Source organism: Callithrix jacchus, chromosome 13 (assembly GCF_049354715.1).
Source record: "Callithrix jacchus isolate 240 chromosome 13, calJac240_pri, whole genome shotgun sequence".
Lineage (NCBI taxonomy): Eukaryota > Metazoa > Chordata > Mammalia > Primates > Cebidae > Callithrix > Callithrix jacchus.
In genome coordinates this window covers 41,587,802-41,607,128 of record NC_133514.1, presented here as the reverse complement: position 1 = coordinate 41,607,128, position 19,327 = coordinate 41,587,802, and the positions used below count along the sequence as shown (strand labels likewise).

The 19,327-nt window shown below is 41.8% G+C and overlaps 1 protein-coding gene across 3 annotated transcripts in view; it reads left to right on the top strand.

Moving 5' to 3' along the window:
* Nucleotides 1-19,327, top strand: part of ZMAT4 (zinc finger matrin-type 4) — a 360,398-nt gene that overhangs the window by 72,634 nt on the left and 268,437 nt on the right. For all 3 annotated transcript variants that reach the window (XM_035270372.3, XM_017963828.4, XM_035270371.3), the window contains exon 2: nucleotides 3,579-3,684. In XM_035270372.3, the coding sequence (XP_035126263.3) occupies nucleotides 3,583-3,684 (102 nt within the window). In that variant the 5' untranslated portion in view covers nucleotides 3,579-3,582. The remainder of the gene's footprint in view (nucleotides 1-3,578; nucleotides 3,685-19,327) is intronic.

Below are 19,327 nucleotides of genomic sequence, written 5' to 3'. Positions count from 1 at the left end.
AGTAGAGCATGGGCTCGTCAGGACCATGGACAAGGCTAAAAAACTGGAAATCTTTTTTTTTTTTTTTTTTTCCCTTCCTTTTTCTTACCAGCTGTCTTGGTGAAGACAGTGAATGAAGGCCAGTGAAGCTAAAATCCTCTTCTGAACAAACTAGAGGAGGGGAGCAAGTGACATCCTCTCTTCTTGGGAATTCCAGTCTTTGCATCATAAATTGGACCCTCTGGTTGTCTAAAGTGACCTACATGGACAGAGCTTTCTTTTCCTGGAGGAAAACCCTCATGTACCAACCAGGCTGACACTTGTTCACTAATTGCCTCCCACTGGAATGTAACTTGTTCAGGTATTCCACTCAGGTGTCATCAATTTCAGAGGGGTCCTTATTGCCTTTTTAAAAATTGCATGTGGACTTGTTCAAATCAATGTTCTTATATAAAACAGTGGAAAAAGCCATGATATTTTCTCTTCCCTTGAATTTTTTTTTAGTATACACATTTTATATTCTGCATTTAAAGCTATTTCTGTTGCACAGCTGCTTTACCGAGACTCAGACTCCTACGGGCCTGCTTGGTCCGACACGTACCTTGAATATCCTTTCACAGTGTTTGATTTTTGCAGTTGGTTGTATAATGAGGAAGGAGTGTGCAGTGAGTTTGGAGATTCTTATTAACCAGGTCACCCGTGAATCTATTTTCGTGTGCTTTTTTATTAGAAATAGCAGGGAACACGATAATGTTTAAACACAACCACTTATAGAAGCTTGGCTTAAAAATATACCTTAGTAAGTTTTCTCTTCTTATTTGACATTTCAAAATGTTGTACTACAGTTTCTCATCATCAAAACACCTCTTCTTCATTTACATTCTGGGCCGTGAATAGAGAGCATTACAAATGACTGTGATATTTTGGGTTGGCATTGGGACTGGCAATCCTCTGCCTCAGAAGTTCCCATCTCTGGATTGCCCTATTCTGGTCTTGGTCTTGCTTTTGAAGAAGACAGACTATAATGAAATAGACTGAGAACAAGATGGTAAGGCCAGGTAGGACGTGGAAGTAGATAAAAGAGAGTTATCTTCAGACACTCGAGGGAGGATATCACTTGAAAAAATGGAGACTGGTATGGTCCCATGTTGTACCTAATGACACAATCACTGGATGAAAACTTTGGTGGGACAGATTTTGATTCAGCCTAAGAAAAACCTAACAACTAGAGCTTCTGGACTTTCTGGAACAGGTTGCCTTGTGGGAGAGGAGGTGGATCTGCAGGCACAGCAGGCGATAGACTCCAGGCCAATTGGGCCACCTGCCAGGTGTGGTCCTTCCTGAAATAACAGGCCTACATCAACCATGAGACACAGTGGTACATGGCATAGCTATTGCTTGCTGGGGGCATTGAAAAACCACAGGTATTATTATCTCTTAGGAGCAGAAACTGTAAATCCTTTTGAATTGCTGAATACAAATGCCCTGAATGAGCCACTAGAGCCAGGGCTAAGGACAGAATGTGAGAATGGAGTGTTGAGGCAGACAGCCTTTTATTTCAGGCAAATACTTTACTAATACGGCCTGGTTATTTAGATCATTTCAAAAACCACCTAAAATGAGTCACAGTGCTTCATTTTGTTGCATTGCTCAGGACTTGGCCAACAACTTGACAACATCAGGATGTTATTTAAAAATATACTACTGTTCCCTTTCAAATGCAGAGAGTTTTATGGTTGCTATGGCACTTTCTCATATATTCCTCCCTGTGATCTTCACTATCACTTTCTAAGGAGGCATAGAAAATATTATTATCTCAATTTTTATATGGGGGAAACAGTGGCATGGAAAGTTGACTGACTCACCCAATGCCATGTGGTAGCACCAGATCTGGGATGGATCTAGCCTGTGGAAATCTGACTCCTGGAAGTGAGGCAGTATTTTTGGCTATGCTAATGACTAGCAGTGTAACTGTGGACAGTCTTATAGGTAAGATGATGGTGTTGGAATAAGATAAAGTCCAAAGTACCTTCCATATTACTGTTGTCTGAGCTTCTTTTGCCTCTCCATAGAGCATGCTGTCTGCCATGGTCCTGGTAGACAGCATGCTTGGCTGGTAGTAATAGGAGTTTGCACGCTGGGTGAAACAAGCGGAGTTTGCGGGCCGGGTGAAACAAGCGGAGTTTGCGGGCCGGGCCGGGTGAAACAAGCGGAGTTTGCGGGCCTGGTGAAACAAGCGGAGTTTGCGGGCCGGGTGAAACAAGCGGAGTTTGCGGGCCGGGTGAAACAAGCGGAGTTTGCGGGCCGGGTGAAACAAGCGGAGTTTGCGGGCCGGGTGAAACAAGTGGAGTTTGCGGGCCTGGTGAAACAAGCGGAGTTTGCGGGCCGGGTGAAACAAGCGGAGTTTGCGGGCCGGGTGAAACAAGCGGAGTTTGCGGGCTGAGTGAAAGTGGTCAGATGCACTGGGGTGTGTTTCCAGGGTGGAAACATGACACTTCAGCTGCCATAAGATCCATTTCCAACAGATTGATTTCAGAAGCTTGAGATCCTTGGCTGCAGTTTGATTCCAGGTTTGGAATCTGAGAATATGTTTATTTACTTTGTGGGTCCAGTTGTGGCGCGCAGTGATGGAGGTGGCCTTTCTGAATTCAACAACTCTAAATGGAGAAGAGTCAGCTTGAACAGTGAGGTCTCTGGTGTTACAAAGTGTGAGGTTGCAAGGAAAGTTATATTTTAGTCTGATTTTATTTCTGAATTTTCTAATTGTAACTATCCAACTCCAAACTAGAGTTTATACTGCTTAAAATCTCTAGACAAAGCTAACTTCCTCCTTGACTACGAAAGTAATATATGATTGTTGAAGAAAGAAAATTAAAAATTGCTTTTGCAATTTTCTATCATTTCCCACAGATAAGTGCTATTAAAATTGAGCTATAATTTCCTGAAATGTTTTTTATACCTCTGTACATATTTTTAAACAAATGCAGTATAATACCACACAGACTTATAAATCTCTTTTGCTAATGATAAACCTTTTCCTAATGTTCCCTTAAAGAAGGATTTATCTGAATTTGGATTTAGGAGCCACTTAATTTTCTAGTGTGATGTTGCATCAAAGTTCATTTACGACATTTTGTTAATATATATAACGTGAAAATATCTCACATACATCACTTTTTAGAATTTTTATGTTTGTAGAGACAGAATATCTCTATGTTGCTCATGCTGGTCTCAAACTCTTGGCCTCAAGTGATGCTCCCACCTTGGTCTCCCAAAGCACTGGGACTATAGGTGTGAGCCATGGCACCCCACCTTCACAGAAACGCTTGACAAGGCATTAGATATAAGTCTGGTTTGTTCAAACAGAAAAACTATAGCTGGATTTCTAATTTCAGGGTATAGCAACTCTGTTGGGTATTTATGAGAAAATTATAACGTATAGACATAATATGGTTAATCGATACGGTAACGTCAAGGGAGACCTGCCTCTCTGTCACCATTGTCAGACCTGTTACTGTGATCCTTTTCACATGGTTAATATCCTGCATTAAACATCAAAGCAGTGGACTCATTTTTCTTTTCTGTTGATTCTCCTGTAGCCTGATGAAGTCCTCCGATATCGATCAGGATTTATTTACAGACAGTTACTGCAAGGTGTGCAGTGCACAGCTGATCTCCGAATCGCAGCGTGTGGCCCACTACGAGGTAAGGACAGCTTTCCCACTCTGTTTGCAAATGCAGGCGGGAGCATCTTGGGTCATTGTTGTAGGACTCCAAGATCCTCCCTCTGGACTTGGGGCAGATTTTAAGAACCACGGGGCGTGAGCCCGTACAGTCTGAGGTCAAGGCCAGCACAAGTGTTTATGTGTGGAGTTAGGAGTGAGAGTTGGGGGTGTCATTGTCAGACTCGGGCTGCTTCCCAGATCCTTTTTTAAAATTTGTATCTCAGCCTCTGGAGACTCTGCTTGGGCTTTCTCTACTTGTTAAATTTGTCACTGTGCATCCACGAAGTTCCTTTCAATGCATTGTGCCAGCTCCTCTCTCCACCTATGACCCTGAAGATAAGCTCAGAAGACCTTTGTTAACCACTGAAGGGAAAGAGGCAGCAAGTGATGAAGGACCCGGGTCACTTCCTCCCTGCAGATTACTTCCACCTGATGGCCAGAATCCAGCATGTGCTTATCACCATCAAGATGCCTTCTGCAGAGTTCTAACAAAGTTTTAAAGTGCAAATACTCTCGAAAGTCATAAATCAGTGGCCCTGGCTCTTTAGGATGGAGGAACAAATGGCCGCTTTTTGATCCTCTATTGGGAGCAGAGGATGAGAGCAGAGAGGTTGGCCCATGTCTGAGGACGAGGAAGGAATGAGGAGCTGTGGATGGAGTAAAGAGAACTAGGGAATTCTGAGATGCTGGGTGCTACCAGGGCGTGTTTTGTTTTCAAGAGAACATATACCAGTAGGAACACGAGCTTCTTTCTTTTATTTCTCTCTCTCCCTCCCTTCCTCACTCTGTCTTTCTTTTCTTCTTCTTGCTCTTCTTCTTCCTCTCCCTTTCTCCTTCCCTTTCTTTCTTCCTTCCTTCTTTTTTCTTTTTTTAAGACAGGGTCTCACTCTTTCACCCAGGTTGGAGTGCAGTGGTGCAAGCATAGCTCACTGCAGCCTCCACCTCCTGGGCTCAAGTGATCCTCCCACATCAGCCTCCTGAAACAGTTGGTACTACAGGCACATGCCACTGAACTCAGCTAGTTTTTTATTTTTCTTTTTAGTGGAGACTGGGTCTTGCTAAGAACACGAGTTTTCAAGTATAAGAACTTGAAAGTAATTTTAGGTTGGAAGGCTTAGCCAGCAATTTTCTTTTTGTCTGACAAGTCTGACAAATGCCAGTTGTCACTGTTAATCCTCAAACTCCTCTAGCCCTCAGATTCCTCTATGCACAGTGAAAATAATTATAATGACACACACACACATATGCACCCAGAGGGACAGTCAGCAGGCCCTGCATACTCCTCAGGGTTCTGTGATGACCAAATCAGATCTATCGAAATCGTAGCTGTGAAAATGCTTTGGAAGCTGTAAAGTCCACCAGACATGCAAAGTTATGTTCTTATTCATCATTAATTCCTCTGCAGCAATGTTTTGATGAAAGCAAATGTTTGGTGAAAACTTTAAAATCAGCATCTGTGTAAAAAAATTAGTATAGGCATTGTTAAAAGGCAACCAAGTGTTAGAAGTCAATTCAAACTTAAAAGAATTATCTAAAAAAGTCAATCGTTTAAAATTAAGTACTTTCTAATTTCTGCGGCTATGGCTTCATAAACACATTATGGGTGTGTGTGTGTGTGTGTGTGTGTGTGTGTGTGTGTGTGTGAGTCTCCCTCTGTCACCCAGGCTGGAGTGCAGTGGTGTGATCTTGGCTTATCGCAACCTATGCCTCCCAGGTTCAAGTGATTCTCCTGCCTCAGCCTCCCTAGTAGCTGAGACTATAGGCATGTGCCATCACACTGGGCTAATATTTTGTGTTTTTAGTAGAGATGGGGTTTCACCATGTTAGCCAGGATGGTCTTGATCTCCTGACCTCATGATCCCCCTGCCTCAGCCTCCCAAAGTGCTGGGATTACAGGCATTAGCCATCATGCCCGGCCATATGGTTTTATTCGTATGATTTCCCCCATTAAGGAAATGGGGGAATTTGTCCCTGCTCTGAAATTCCATAGCCTCCTATTAGTTCTTTATGTTCTTCCTTTATTAGACTTTTTGTGTTCGTTTGTAATCATCTTACTAGATTCATAAGGACAGAAATGGAGTTTCATTCATTTGGTCTTCCATAATTGCTGGAATAGCGCCTGCACATGACAGATGTTCAGAGAGTGTCTGTGGAGGGGGTGGGTGTGTTATAAACTGTACTGGTGACCCTGCCCCACACTGTCTTATCAGAAAAGTAATGTCAGAACATCAAAAACAACAAAAAATTCAGCTGCTCAACTAAGTGTTATTTGATCACACATTTTGCACGTCTTCCTGTTAACATACTGTACTTTTGCTGCTACACAATCTAATTGTTTAGAGAATGCCTTAGTGTTGGTTGAATGTAGCTAGATGACATAGAGAAAATAAAGCGATTACAGTAGATCTGCAATTAACAGTGTTACACATCAATGCATTCCCATTAAATGTGGATGGGAACTCTCAATGATAGTTTCCTCCCTTTCTCCAGGCAGAGGTAAGGCCCTTTCTACAGTGAGAAATAGCTGTGCATTCTTGCTGCAAAGCTGCTGAGCGTGTGAAAGGGACACAGTCAAGACTGAGGGTATCTTATATCAATCTCCGGTCTCCCCAGCTTTGGCTGAGGCTTCTCCAGCACCACATCTTTGTCTCTAAGAAGACAGTTTGCCTCAGATGATCTCTAAGGCCATTTGAAAATTGATATTCTGATTCTATCAGTCTGCCCCTTCCCTCCAGAGACACCTTCCCTGCTGAAGTGACTTATAGAATGGGTCTCTAGGAGATTGAAACTCCATCCAATTCACTGAAATTGTTGTCACACTTAGTCTCCATGTCCTATTACTGATTTGTTTTGGTATGATTTCATTGTTCATTTCAACTTGATAATTTTCTCAGCTTCCCTATGGGGCAAATCAGTGAGAATCCACCATGTATTTTCTGTATGTCCAGCAATATTAGTGTTAGTTACTTCAGGGGATTCTGAACCTATATGATAAAAGATTCTTGTCCCTGAGAAGCTCATAAACTTCATTGAGAGAAAAAGTCACAGATAGTTCAGTGGGGCAAAAATACCTGTGTGATTCTAAGCACGTGACCTGTAGAATTCTGCTGTCTTCTTTTAAGGAGCTACTGATGGAATTTGATACAAAGAGAAAGTGTTAGGGTTTTTTTTTTCCCCACTTGGTGTCCTGATACATGCTACATCATGCTGTTAACTTTGTAGATATCTGCATATTACAAATTTAAAAGAGTGAGGCATCACTGAGAGCTATTATGGCCAAGAAAGACTTGCTGGAAGATGTCGTGGATTTCTCCATGCCTCCACAAATGGGTTAAGTTTAGGGGTGAGTAGAACAAGGAAAATCTTGGTATCTATCTTTCAGGAGTGTTGAGGGGGCTACCCTGGCAGCATTGTGTTAGGAAAGGATGGGGTCAGGATGTCAAGGAAAGAGGAGTTTGGATTCTGTGAGGCTCTGAAGTGTCTGGCAGCATAACGCATTAACTGAACATTTCTAAGTGATAGATAGATGGTGGTGGTCAGGGCATACTGTTGCGGAAGAAAATGGCTTTTGGTATGACTTTTGCTGTGAGACTAGTGTGTTAGCCTTCCGAAGTAGGAGAGCAAAAGAAAAGAGATGGGTTAATGCCAAATAATTGGACACCCCATTTGAAAGGCTGAACCTTTGCACAAGAGCACAGAAAAACCTAATACGTGTCTAATCAACCAAACCTTTTCATGCTATGCTTTAAAGATCTCTTTTTGCATATGAAGTTCTCAGGTGGAAAAAATGGGGAACATAGAGGCATTATTTTTCTTACCTGCTAAGCGTTAAGAACACATTAATGTTTCAGTGGGAAATATAATTAGATGTTGTCTCTATTCACTGGATGAATAGTCTGAGTCAACACCACAAGTAGACACAGACACAGAAGGAAGAGAAAGCTTTCAAAGGAAAGGGCCTAAGCATTGTGGGGGTTAAAAACAGTTTTCCAGGGAGGCCATTTGTGTGATTTGCTGCAGTTTCAAGTGGCTACAGAATAATTTCCTGCAAAGGGAAAGAGTTGCTCGTATGAGTTAAGGAGTAGCTTTCTGCAATGTGGGAAGAAGGAAAAAGTACAGGGCAGAAAGATGTACACTCACACACCCACCCACAACACATACACACACACACACCCACACATACACAGAAACACCCGCATAAACACCCACACACACCCACAAATACACACATAAACACAATAAACACACACACAAACATAAACACACCCATATACACATACACACACTGCACACATAAAAACATAAAGACATACATAAACATGTCCTTATACATATACACACATACATCCACTCTTAACACCCACATACCCACACATACACACATAGACACATAGACACATAAAAATATACCACAACCTCTCACACATAAACACACATACACACAAATACACATACCTATACACATAAACACCCACATACACAAATGCACACATAAACACACACACATACACCCACATAAGCACATACATAAATACCCACACACACAGATAAACACACATACACACACATATAAACACAAACACACCTCCACACATAAACACAGATATGTAAGTACACATACACTTGTAAACACACATAAATACACGCACCTCCAACACACCCACACCCATGCATACATACACATATACACACAGACGCACACACACCCCCTCAGACACCCGCTCTCACAAACATGCCCACATACATATACAAAGAAGCACATGTAAACACACATATAGACACATAAACACACACACCCATACATGCACACATATACAATACACAGAAACACATACATACATCCCAGAACCCCCACACACAAATACACATGTACACATGCACTCCCGAACACATATACACACATAAACACCAACACACACATATACACACATACAAATGCACACATAAACACACACATAAACACATATACATACATACACATAGATAGACACACATACACCCCCGACACCTCCTACACATAAACACACTATACACACACACACCCCTGCATACCCACACATATACACACACAAATGTACACATAAAAACACACATATACATATACACCCATAAATACACCTGCACAAACCCACACAAACACACACATACACCAGTACATAAATACACACATGTACACACAAACACACACAGAAACACACATACACACCCACCCATACCTACACACACATACACACACACACACATATACTGCCATACACACACATACACATACACACAGAGGGAAAATCCTTATGTTGTGCATTGGTTTTTTGTAAACTGTGACTTTAAGTGAAATGGCGTATAATTAAACCAATCTTTTTCTGCATCAGTGTTATACTGAAATGACATTGAATGAAACGATGTTAGTTGAAGACCTGCTAGACCTGGTTTCACTTAAAGGTTCAGTTTCCAAGAACCTGTGAATGATGTTAAGTAAGGACTTTCTCTCTCCATATATATATATGAACAAATAAAAACTTTATATATTCTCTATATATTATCTATGTACATATTAGAATATATAGTTAGAATATATACATATATATATCTGAAAAGGAATTCATAAACACACACACAGCCAAAGGAAGAAGGTACCGAGTAGACCTAGGAGAGTGAGAAGAACTGCTGGGCAGATCCCATCAAGCCAGCCATACATACACCCGCCCAAATGCTTGTCCCTTCCGGTGAACCCTAATAACCCTTGCGTTGATGTGCTGCATGTCTCATTAATTGCTCCAAGTGAAATCAGTGGTTAAACATCCTTGTCCCTCCCAAGAGGACTGCAAGCTTCCTGAGGGCAAGTGGGAGCCACGTGCTAAGAGTTTTTGTGCATTCCTGCCTTTGATGAAGGCCGAGGTGTCCGCACCAGAAGAGATGATGATGTATTAATACACTGAACGTAAGTCTGTACTTGAGAGCCCAATGTCAAGACATGGTTATGAGTGATGGTTTTATAGGTATGGCAAAGGCATTTCTCCAAGGCAGTGGGAAATTTTTCAGGTATCTCTAAATCTTGATGTAATATCAGTACGGGTGAAAGAGCCCCTTTAGCCCACCTGGGAATGGCAGAATCTAGTATTATTCACTCATCATGGTAGCAGCAGGCATATTGGACCTACAGAGACATGCCAAAAATATTTGTTTTCTGTTTCAGCTGTTTTGATTGCCTTCCAACAGAACTTTGGCCTTGCCTAGCGTCTATTTAATCCAGGGGAGCAGCTGGAAGGGCATTTGCTAGCTTCTGTTAAGTCAGGTTGGAGATCAGGTGTAAGTATTCTGTGGGTGGTGATAAAAAGGTGAAAATGAAGGTTTCTAAAATGAGCTGATTAAAGTTTCACGACTTTCCAGAGCTATTAATGCCTTTGTCGCCTTTTCTCTCATTGACCCTCACACCTTCTTCTTACCTTTGCTTTTTCTTTTTTCTAATAGCTCGAAGTAAGCGTGCAGGCTAAACAGCTTCCTTCAGATGTATGAGGTTGTAGGTTTTAGATCAGGCTCTGACTGTAGCCTGTCGGTCCCACCCAGCACTGCACCAACTGGACCTGAGTCCGGCCGGGCCCACACTTACCCTAGGTATTGCAGGCGAAGTGTTCCTGGAGATCCAAGGGCTAACTGGGCAAAGACTAGGAAAGGTCTTTATGGCAGGATGCCTGCGAGGATCCCTTCTTTGCATTACACATTGAGAATCACTGTTTCAGTGTTTTTGAACATCCTGGCATCATGACTGCTTAATTCTCCCAGAGGCTGTTAGTACAATTATTGGTACATTTGTCCAGGGTAATATCTTCATAATATCCTAGACTTACTGACACAGATAATATTTCTGATACGATAAATAAAATTATTCCATATATGGAAGACCTTTTTGGATGATTGGTGTGTGGCGGCATAGCTCCGATTGTCTGTTAATGTTCACCTTTTGTTTCCATGTTCATTTTATTGAAGAATATTAATTTTCTGTAAGATTTGTAACAAAAGGTTATATTTTCCTTTTGTTTTGCTCCAGCAGGGCCAGCATGGGCATCTTACCTTTTATTAGTGATTGTTAGTAAAAATGGTTCATTGGAACACAAAATGAAGTGCCGGTAAGAGGCTTTAATGAAGTAGAGAACAGTAGGCTGAAGAACCCACCCAACTCATAGCAACACGCACGTGGCTAAGAGCAGCTGTTAGATGATGTGCTTTGTGATCGTTGGTTAAGAGAACACAGGTAGAGTGTGCTCTGTTGCCTGAATTCTCATTTGCAGAGAGCAGATGACATCACTTAGTGGAGTTTAGGAGTCAGACCTACCTGCAGGAGAAGTTGGAAAATGCACCTTAAATGTGTGGGTAAAAGGAAACAGATTTAACAAACACATAGCATCATCTCCACCACTCTACCCTTCTGTACACTAACTGTCCATTTCATTCTTCCTCCAACACAGAACACACACATCCCCTCTTAACAGGAATGACCTCAAGTTTTTCCCAATCACTGTTCAGCTCAAATTTCAGGATCTCCAGGAGTGGGCCTCCCCTATTGAGTGGGAATGTGACTCCTCTTGGTTCAGCTGCTTAGGAGCAAAAGAAAAATATTACCACTTTCCCCCTACACTTTTAGCTGGTGATGATAACAGTAACATTTCCCATGTAGAAAAAAGAAGAATGAAGACAAAGAGAATTGGCTGGTCCGTAGCAAAGCTAGCATCCTGCAGGGCAACACTGTACGTTTCCCTTTCCATAAAGTGGGGCAAGTTCCTGGAATAGAATCTGATCTTCCTCTGTGGGAGGGACTTTCTTTTTCATTTTCCCCAATGACCCCGGCACTGACCCCTGGCGTTCTCTTCTGTCCATTATTCTCCTGGCCACGTCAGAAATGGATCCTCTCCCCTCCTAGGGACTGCCAGCATTCATAGCCTACTTCCTTCCTGAGACTGATTTAAGGCTTGCAGAATATTAAAAGTGTTTCTAATTTAGTATCATAATGTCTTTAGTAATATTTTTTCAATAATGTAAAAAGATTTCCGATTTATTTTTTAAGAAAGTTCCATGTCTCAGTAACAAAACAAATTCTCTCCTAAATACAATTTCATGACTGCTTGTTTATTTTAATGCTTCCTTATCCCTGTGAGGAAGCGTTGTCTCTTTTTTCCAGTTTAATGGTGGATATCTTGAGGTTATCTAAAAAAAAGCAGGTGGAAAGGCTATGCCCTTCATTTGATTTTTGCCAAAGGCCTGAGTCCCATGCTCAACTGAGAAGTTTCCCTGGATCTCCAACCCTCAATATGTTTAAAAATGCCATCTCTCATGGTTGGGTGTCTAGAAGCAATTGGCAAATGGCCTTTCCAACTCTCCATGTCCTAAATGTATGGATTATCTCTCTTTCATATGACTTCTATCTACTAATGGGTAAGTTGCATTCTGACTTTTTTTTCTTGAAAAACTTGACCAAACACCAATATAGACAATTAGTAACGAATATAGTAACAAAATAACATATATTAAAGTGTTTTTTATCCTCTTCCAATTCTTCTAGAACTCTATCCATGTCCTAGAATAGAACCATCTGGTTCTCTTACAACTGTAAGCTCAGTAGGCAGGTAGTGTGACTTCCAAAGTATTGTAGGCAAGTTTTGTCAGTATTTTGCTACCATGTAAACTAAGTCCGCAATATCTGAACCTTCCCCATTTACTACACATCTGCCAAGCCAATGTCAATTATTTTTGTTGTTGTTACAGGATAAACCCAGTATCTATGTTGGAAAAGGCAGGCTAATTCTGGCAACAAATACTTTAAGCATCTTAAAATAAAAAATTTTTTTCTTGCTCACATTGTAGCCATTGTAGGTTAGTGGAGGGGGATTTTGTGTTACATAATTGTTTAGAACTCAGACTGGCAGAAGCTTCTGACATTGCCCTGAGTATCAAAATCCAGCTGGTATATGGGAAACTGATGGGGATGATGGGTGACTGCACAGGACATTTTAGGGACCAGCCCTGGAAATGGCTGATATGATATTCCCCTGATTCCATGGACCAGAACTCAATCGCATTTTCTTCTTACAGTAGAGAGACGGGGGCATGTCACCTTGCTGGGTGCGTAGGAAGAAAATGAAACTGGTTTGGCGAACACACAGCATTGTCTCTGTGCACCGTATATGTGTGATACTGGAGGAAACGTGGTGATTAGGACCTGCGTTGTGGATGCTGGGGTGAAGAAGAAAGAGAAGGAGAGGAAAGACTGTGCTTCCCAAAGGGAGTGGTTTTGGCATGAATGAATGAAACAACCATTGAAACCAAGTGTTTAGGAGATGCTGTGAAGCGGGTGCCCATTTTACTACAGTGCAGGGAGGAAATGGAAGCAAGCAAAGTGCTGTTTGTCTAAAAGACAAAAGAATAACATGCTATTGACTTAGACTTTTCTCTCCGTTTCCCCTGACTTAGTTGATTAAGCACAAAAGGTTTTCCGGTTGGGACTTGGAGCCTGTGTGCCAAGTGGCATGTCTGACCCGTGGCATTTCTCTTGTGCCTACCTTTTGGGGCCAGCTGTCTCTCAGGTCCTGAGCTGTGTGCCTCACTGCTAAATAGCCTGAACCATCCCACCTTCCACTTGGAGGTGGAAGGACAGGGTCCTCCTGAGGGTCTCCTTAGCTGTGCGCTGTGATTGAGGACACTGCCTGTGGTATCCTGGGGCCTTATTTAGATGGACGTTTGACAAACATTTTCCTTTGCTCTCCTCTTCAAGAAAAGCCATTCATCTTTTGAGTGGCAGCTCCATGTAGACACGTGATTTTGTTTCTTGCTTTGCTTTTGACCCCAAATGCATGGCCACATCCAGCAAGCAGACAAAATGCTGTGTCTACATCTTCTGCTTGACTTACCTCTAGTTGCTGTTTTGTTTCTCCTGTTTTATTTTATTTTTATTTTTGGGACAGAGTCTTGCTCTGTTGCCCACACTGGAGTGCACTGGCACAATCTCGGCTCACTGCAACCTCCGCTTCCCAAGTTCAAGAGATTCTTCTGCCTCCGCCTCCAGAGGAGCTGGGATTACAGGTGTGCACCACAACACCTGACTAATTTTTGTATTTTTGGTAGAGAAGAGATTTCACCATGTTGGCCAGGCTTGTCTTGAACTCCTGACCTCAGGTGATCCATCCTCCTTGGCCTCCCAAAGTGCTGGGATTACAGGTGTGAGCCACCACGTCTGGCCTCTCCTGTTTTATTTTAAATACGTATCACTCATATGTTTCATCTGATTGTATTACATTTAGATATATTTTGGCATGTGTTCTTGAAGTCTCTGAGCAAAGTGGTGGAGTATAAATATAGAAATATTTGTTATTTTAGCATTTTATTCATTTTTTGAAGAGGCAGTAAATTCACAATTCAAAATTTAAAAACTATGAAAGAGTATGGTATGTAAAAAGTTCCCTACCTATTCCTGTTTCTTAGCTACCTAGTTCTCAGAGGAAACCAGTCTTCCCAATTTTCTTTGAAATATTCTTTGCATATAGATGCAACTTAGTTTTTCCTTTTATCTATTTTTCAGAAATGGTAACATGTTAGAAGTTTCATTTGTCTTAATTGTGGCATAGATTTTCATTTTATGATTGTATCATAATTTGTAAAGTACTTGATAAATTGACTGATAACTGCATGGTAGCCTTGATAAAACCCTGGTAAAAAAAAGACTTTCTCCTTATGAATACTTGTGCAGTGATGCATGTATCAGTTGCTTTTCAAATCTTGACCCGAACTGATTGGTTATTGACTGTGACAATTTTTCTTCCAGCTTTTCTATTCCCCCTGTTCACGTGAAAACATATGCAATCCTGACCCCCAAGTAGTTCAGCCATCTGGGATTGTTTATCTTTTCTAAAAGATATTAGCAGGCCGGGGAATCCCCAAAGTAGGTGGGGTTGAGTGTGGAGCAAAAACATGTGTCTTCGCCTAAATTCCTTCTGATACTTGGAGGTGTTGAGAACAGCCTGCTCTCCTTGTTTGCTATGATTTGAGAATTAATTAGTTTCCTCAGGCTTCTATACTGAGATGATTTAATTCTGAGTGGAACTTTTCTAACTTTGAATGCTGTTGCTTTCTCAGAGGATCCTGTGAATTCATAACTGCACCCCCTCAGGTGACCAGGCCACCTTCGCATCCCGGCTCCGGTGCCTCCTCTCCACCCCCTCCCCAGCCCCCCTGCTCCCCCAACCTCTGGGATCACCTTTGCTGCAACTATGCCAGCTGCAGGAAAGGCTCTTATAGTCCTTTTAAAGTTTTTAGGTTTTACTGATAGGAAAAAGAACAAAACTGTTTTCTAGCTCTGCCGAATACTCCTCTTCTGAGCCTCTACGGGCCTGGCTCTGCCATTCCCCAACTTTGTTCTGACTTGGGAAGTTTCCCTGCCTTCTGGACCAAGAACTCCTTCCCATTGACGTTTTTCATTAATTCCATGGAGCTATCAACTTATCATCAATACATCTTCTGGAAATTTAGCTTCTCCAGGTTCTGCCCTTGATAATACCCCTTATCTGACTCTCCAGGTCTCTGCCCCTAAAGCCAGCTCCCATCTTTAACCTTACAGGGAGCCCTCTGGGATGCTGTCACTATCTTTAAAGACCAAAAGTGACATCTGCTGTTCGCATTCAATGGAAAGGTTCAGGGTGCCTTTTGATTCACTTGCTGAATTTTCCTTCTATCCCTGGAGGTAATTCACTCTTAGTTTATCCTCAGAGCAGGTCTTAGCTATGAAAACAGCTTTTGGTGTACTCAGGGTCGGAAGGTCCGTGCTGGAGGAACAGCCTTAGCTAAATCACTCAACACTGCCTGATTTTAGTTTCTTCTTCTGTAACACAAGAAGGTTAGGGATCTTCTTTGTTTTTAACCCCTTTCCTCATGCCCATCCCCTCCCTCTGCCCTCATGGATAACTATTTTAGGACGTTTGATGTGACTTTTATTTGTATATGTTCTTTAAGATGTGTATGGGTTTGTGGGTATGGATTTTGTTACATAATTTTAAAAGTTTAGAATAGTTTTAGTTTTACGTGAACGTTATGAAGTATGGAATATTTTTATGTACCTGGACACACATTGTTTCCCTTACTGTTAACATCTTATATTGCATGGTACATTTGTCACAGCTAATGAACCAGTATTAATACATTATTACTATTATATAACATATATTACTATTATATAACATATAATAGTAATAATGTATTAATACTTATATAATATGTATAGTATAAGATATATATATGTATATATAGAGAGACAGAGTTTAGCTCTTTTCACCCAGGCTGGAGTGCAGTGGTGCAATCTTGGCTCACTGCGACCTCTGCCTCCCAGATTCCAAGTGATTCTCCTGCCTCAGCCTCCCAAGTAGCTGGGATTATAGGAGCCTGGCACCACCCTCGACTAATTTTTTGTATTTTTAGTACAGGTGGGGTTTCACCATGTTGGCCAGGCTGGTTTTGAACTCCCGACCTCAGGTGATCCACCCACCTCCACTTCCCAAAGTGCTGGGATTACTGGCATGAGCCATTGCGCCTGGCCTATAACCTATATATTAAAGTGTCAAGTCCAATCTTTGTTCAGATTTCCTTAGTTTCTCCCTCATGTCTTTTTCTGTCCCAGCTTCCCACCCAGGATTCCGTGTTATATTTAGCGTCATGTCTCAGTAGGCTCCTCTAGACTACGATACTTTCTCAGATTTTCCTTGTTTTGGATGACTTTGACAGTTTGAAGATTACTGGTCAGGTATTTGGTAGGATGGACTTTAACTGAGATTTATTTGCTGTTTCTCTTATGATGAGACTGGAGTTTTGTGTCCTTGGAGAGTAAGACTGCAGAGGTGAAAGGGTCCTTCACATCAAGGGTACATGCTATCCATGTGACTTATCAGTGTTGCTCTTGACCTTATCACCTGGCTGAGGAAGTGATGGTCAGGTTTCTCCACTGCAAAGTCACTCCAATCCCTCCGTTTCCATTGTGTACTCTGAGAGGATATTATCATGCACAATGTATATAGGCATGCATTTTTGTTTTATTTTATTTTTTGAGACAGAGTTTCACTCTGTCAGCCAGGCTGTAGTGCAGTGGTGCAGTCTCAGCTCACTGCAACCTCTGCTTCCTAGGTTCAATTGATTCTCCTGCCTCAGTCTCCTGAGTAGCTGCGATTACAGGTGCACACCACCATGCCCAGCTAGTTTTGTATTTTTGGTAGAGACAGGGTTTCACCATGTTGACCAGGCTGGCCTCAATTCCTGACCTCAGGTGATCTGCCCACCTTGGCCTCCCAAAGTGCTAAGATTACAGGCATGAGCCACCATGCCCAGCCCGGCATGTGTTTTTAACACACTATTGTGTGATATTGTGGTGCAAATCTCATTCTTATCTTGCTGTTCATTTGGCAGCGCATTTCCAAGAGCCATCCATGTTCCTGCATTTATATGTAATCTATGACTTCTAACTGTTGCCTAACACTCCATAAAACGCATCTATTACCTTTTGACTTTCCCATTCCTTCAGGTATGGATACTGAGTTTGCCTCCAGTGCCTTACTAACACAAGCGGTGCTGTGACAAACACCTTAACAGATGCCCTAAAGAACCATGGGAGATTTCTCTGAGATGATGTGGAGACAAAAGTGACTCCACCTTGGATGCTCGTCCACCACGTTGACTTCCGATTACCCCAGTCCCGTAAATGCTTCCTGATTGCTATGACTGCTATTTTATCTCCTGTGTGTGGTGTAGGAACCGGTCAACCTTGATGTTATGGCACACGTTACAGGTTGTGACCCTGGCCTGTTCTGGAGGGTGCCTTTAGCTGTCTTGCACAGATCATGTATCCCCTTTCCCTATGGAAATATACCCAGCCCTGGGTCTGGGGGTAGCAGGTGTGAAGATCTACCTGTCTGAAAACTAACCAAGGCCACACTTCTGTCTGTAAGTTCCCCCAGTGAAACTCTTTTTTTTTTTTTTTTGAGACGGAGTTTTGATCTTGTGTCTAGGCTGGAGTGCAATGGTGCAATCTCAGCTCACCACAACCTCCACCTCCCGGGTTGAAGCAATTCTCCTGCCTCAGCTTCCTGAGTAGCTGGCATTACAGGCATCTGCCATCATGCCGAGCTAATTTTTGTATTTTTTTAAGAAGAGATGGGGTTTCTCCATGTTGGTCAGGCTGGTCTCAAACTCCTGACCTTAGGTGATTCACTTGCCTCGGCCTCCCAAAGTGCTGGGATTACTGACATGAGCCACCGTGCCTGGCCATTCAGACACTCTTCACCGCCAAACTGAATTCATCTCCCCTGTTTTTTTTGGCTCCTTCAGCATTTGGGGGCTGTACATACAGCTCTTTCATGGAACAGATGGATATACAGCCATCATAAGGTGTGTAATTACTGAATCGGACTCAGCCTTGCTCTACTCTCCAACCAGTCACACATGAGGGTTCCCAGATCTCTACATCCCTGCCGGTAATTGGCTTTCTTCAGCTTTCACATTTTTTCCTAATCTAGTCAATATATTATTGTTACTTTAAATTGTAGTTCTCTAATTATTATGAAGGTTGAACAACTTTTAAATATACTTATTAGCCCTTTTGTTTTCCTTTTTAAAATGATTCCTGTTCATATCATTTGTCCAGTTTCCTATTGGTGTGCTTGTATCCATTCTCTTTATTTCCTCCTGTGTTCCTTGTTGGATTTAGACATTGTAAATATCTTCTCCCATTCTGTCATCTTCCTATTATATCTGTTCATGGTGCCCTTTGTTAGTTTTAATCTTGCCCATTTTCATATGATCAATTTGATAAACATTTTGCCCTGCAGTTTGTTTAAGAAGCCCTTTCCATTAATAGTTAAAAAATTAAGTAAACCATCTTCAGTTAATTGACACTTCCATTTTTCATCATATCTTTAACTCTATTTCGAGCTTACCTTTAATATTGCATAAGGTAGGCATCCACTTTGACTTCCTTCCATACGGTGAGCCAGTTTTCCTATGACCACTTATAATTCACTCCTTCTCTGTAATCTGGGGTGTCACTTTGCCATGTGTTAATTCCCACATGTGCATGAGTCTGAATCAGATTCTTTTCTTCTGCTTTTTGAATTTAATTTTCTTGATCTTTTCTAGTCTTTTGTATTTAGTGACTGTGCTTTAATATCTGAGAGGGACAAATCACATACCTATCTTCCTGTATTGTAGAGTTGACTTAGCTATTTGTTTAGTGTATATTCTTTAATCCATGTGAATACTTGAAGTTCATAAATCCCGTGGAAATCTTGACTGAAATTTTGTCCAATTTAAGAAATACATGTGTGTGTATGTGTGTGTGTATGTGTGTACACACATGTATGTATGTTTTTTAAGATGGAGTTTCACTGTTGTCACCCAGGCTGGAATGGAGTGGTGTAATCTTGGCTCTGCAACCTCTGCCTCCTGGTTCAAGCGATTCTTGTTTCTCAGCCTCCCAAGTAGCTGGGATTATAGGTGCCTGCCACCATACCCAGCTAATTTTTGTATTTTTAGTAGAGATGGAGTTTTTGCCTGTTGGCCAGGCTGGTCTCGAACTCCTGACCTCAAATGATCTGCCCACC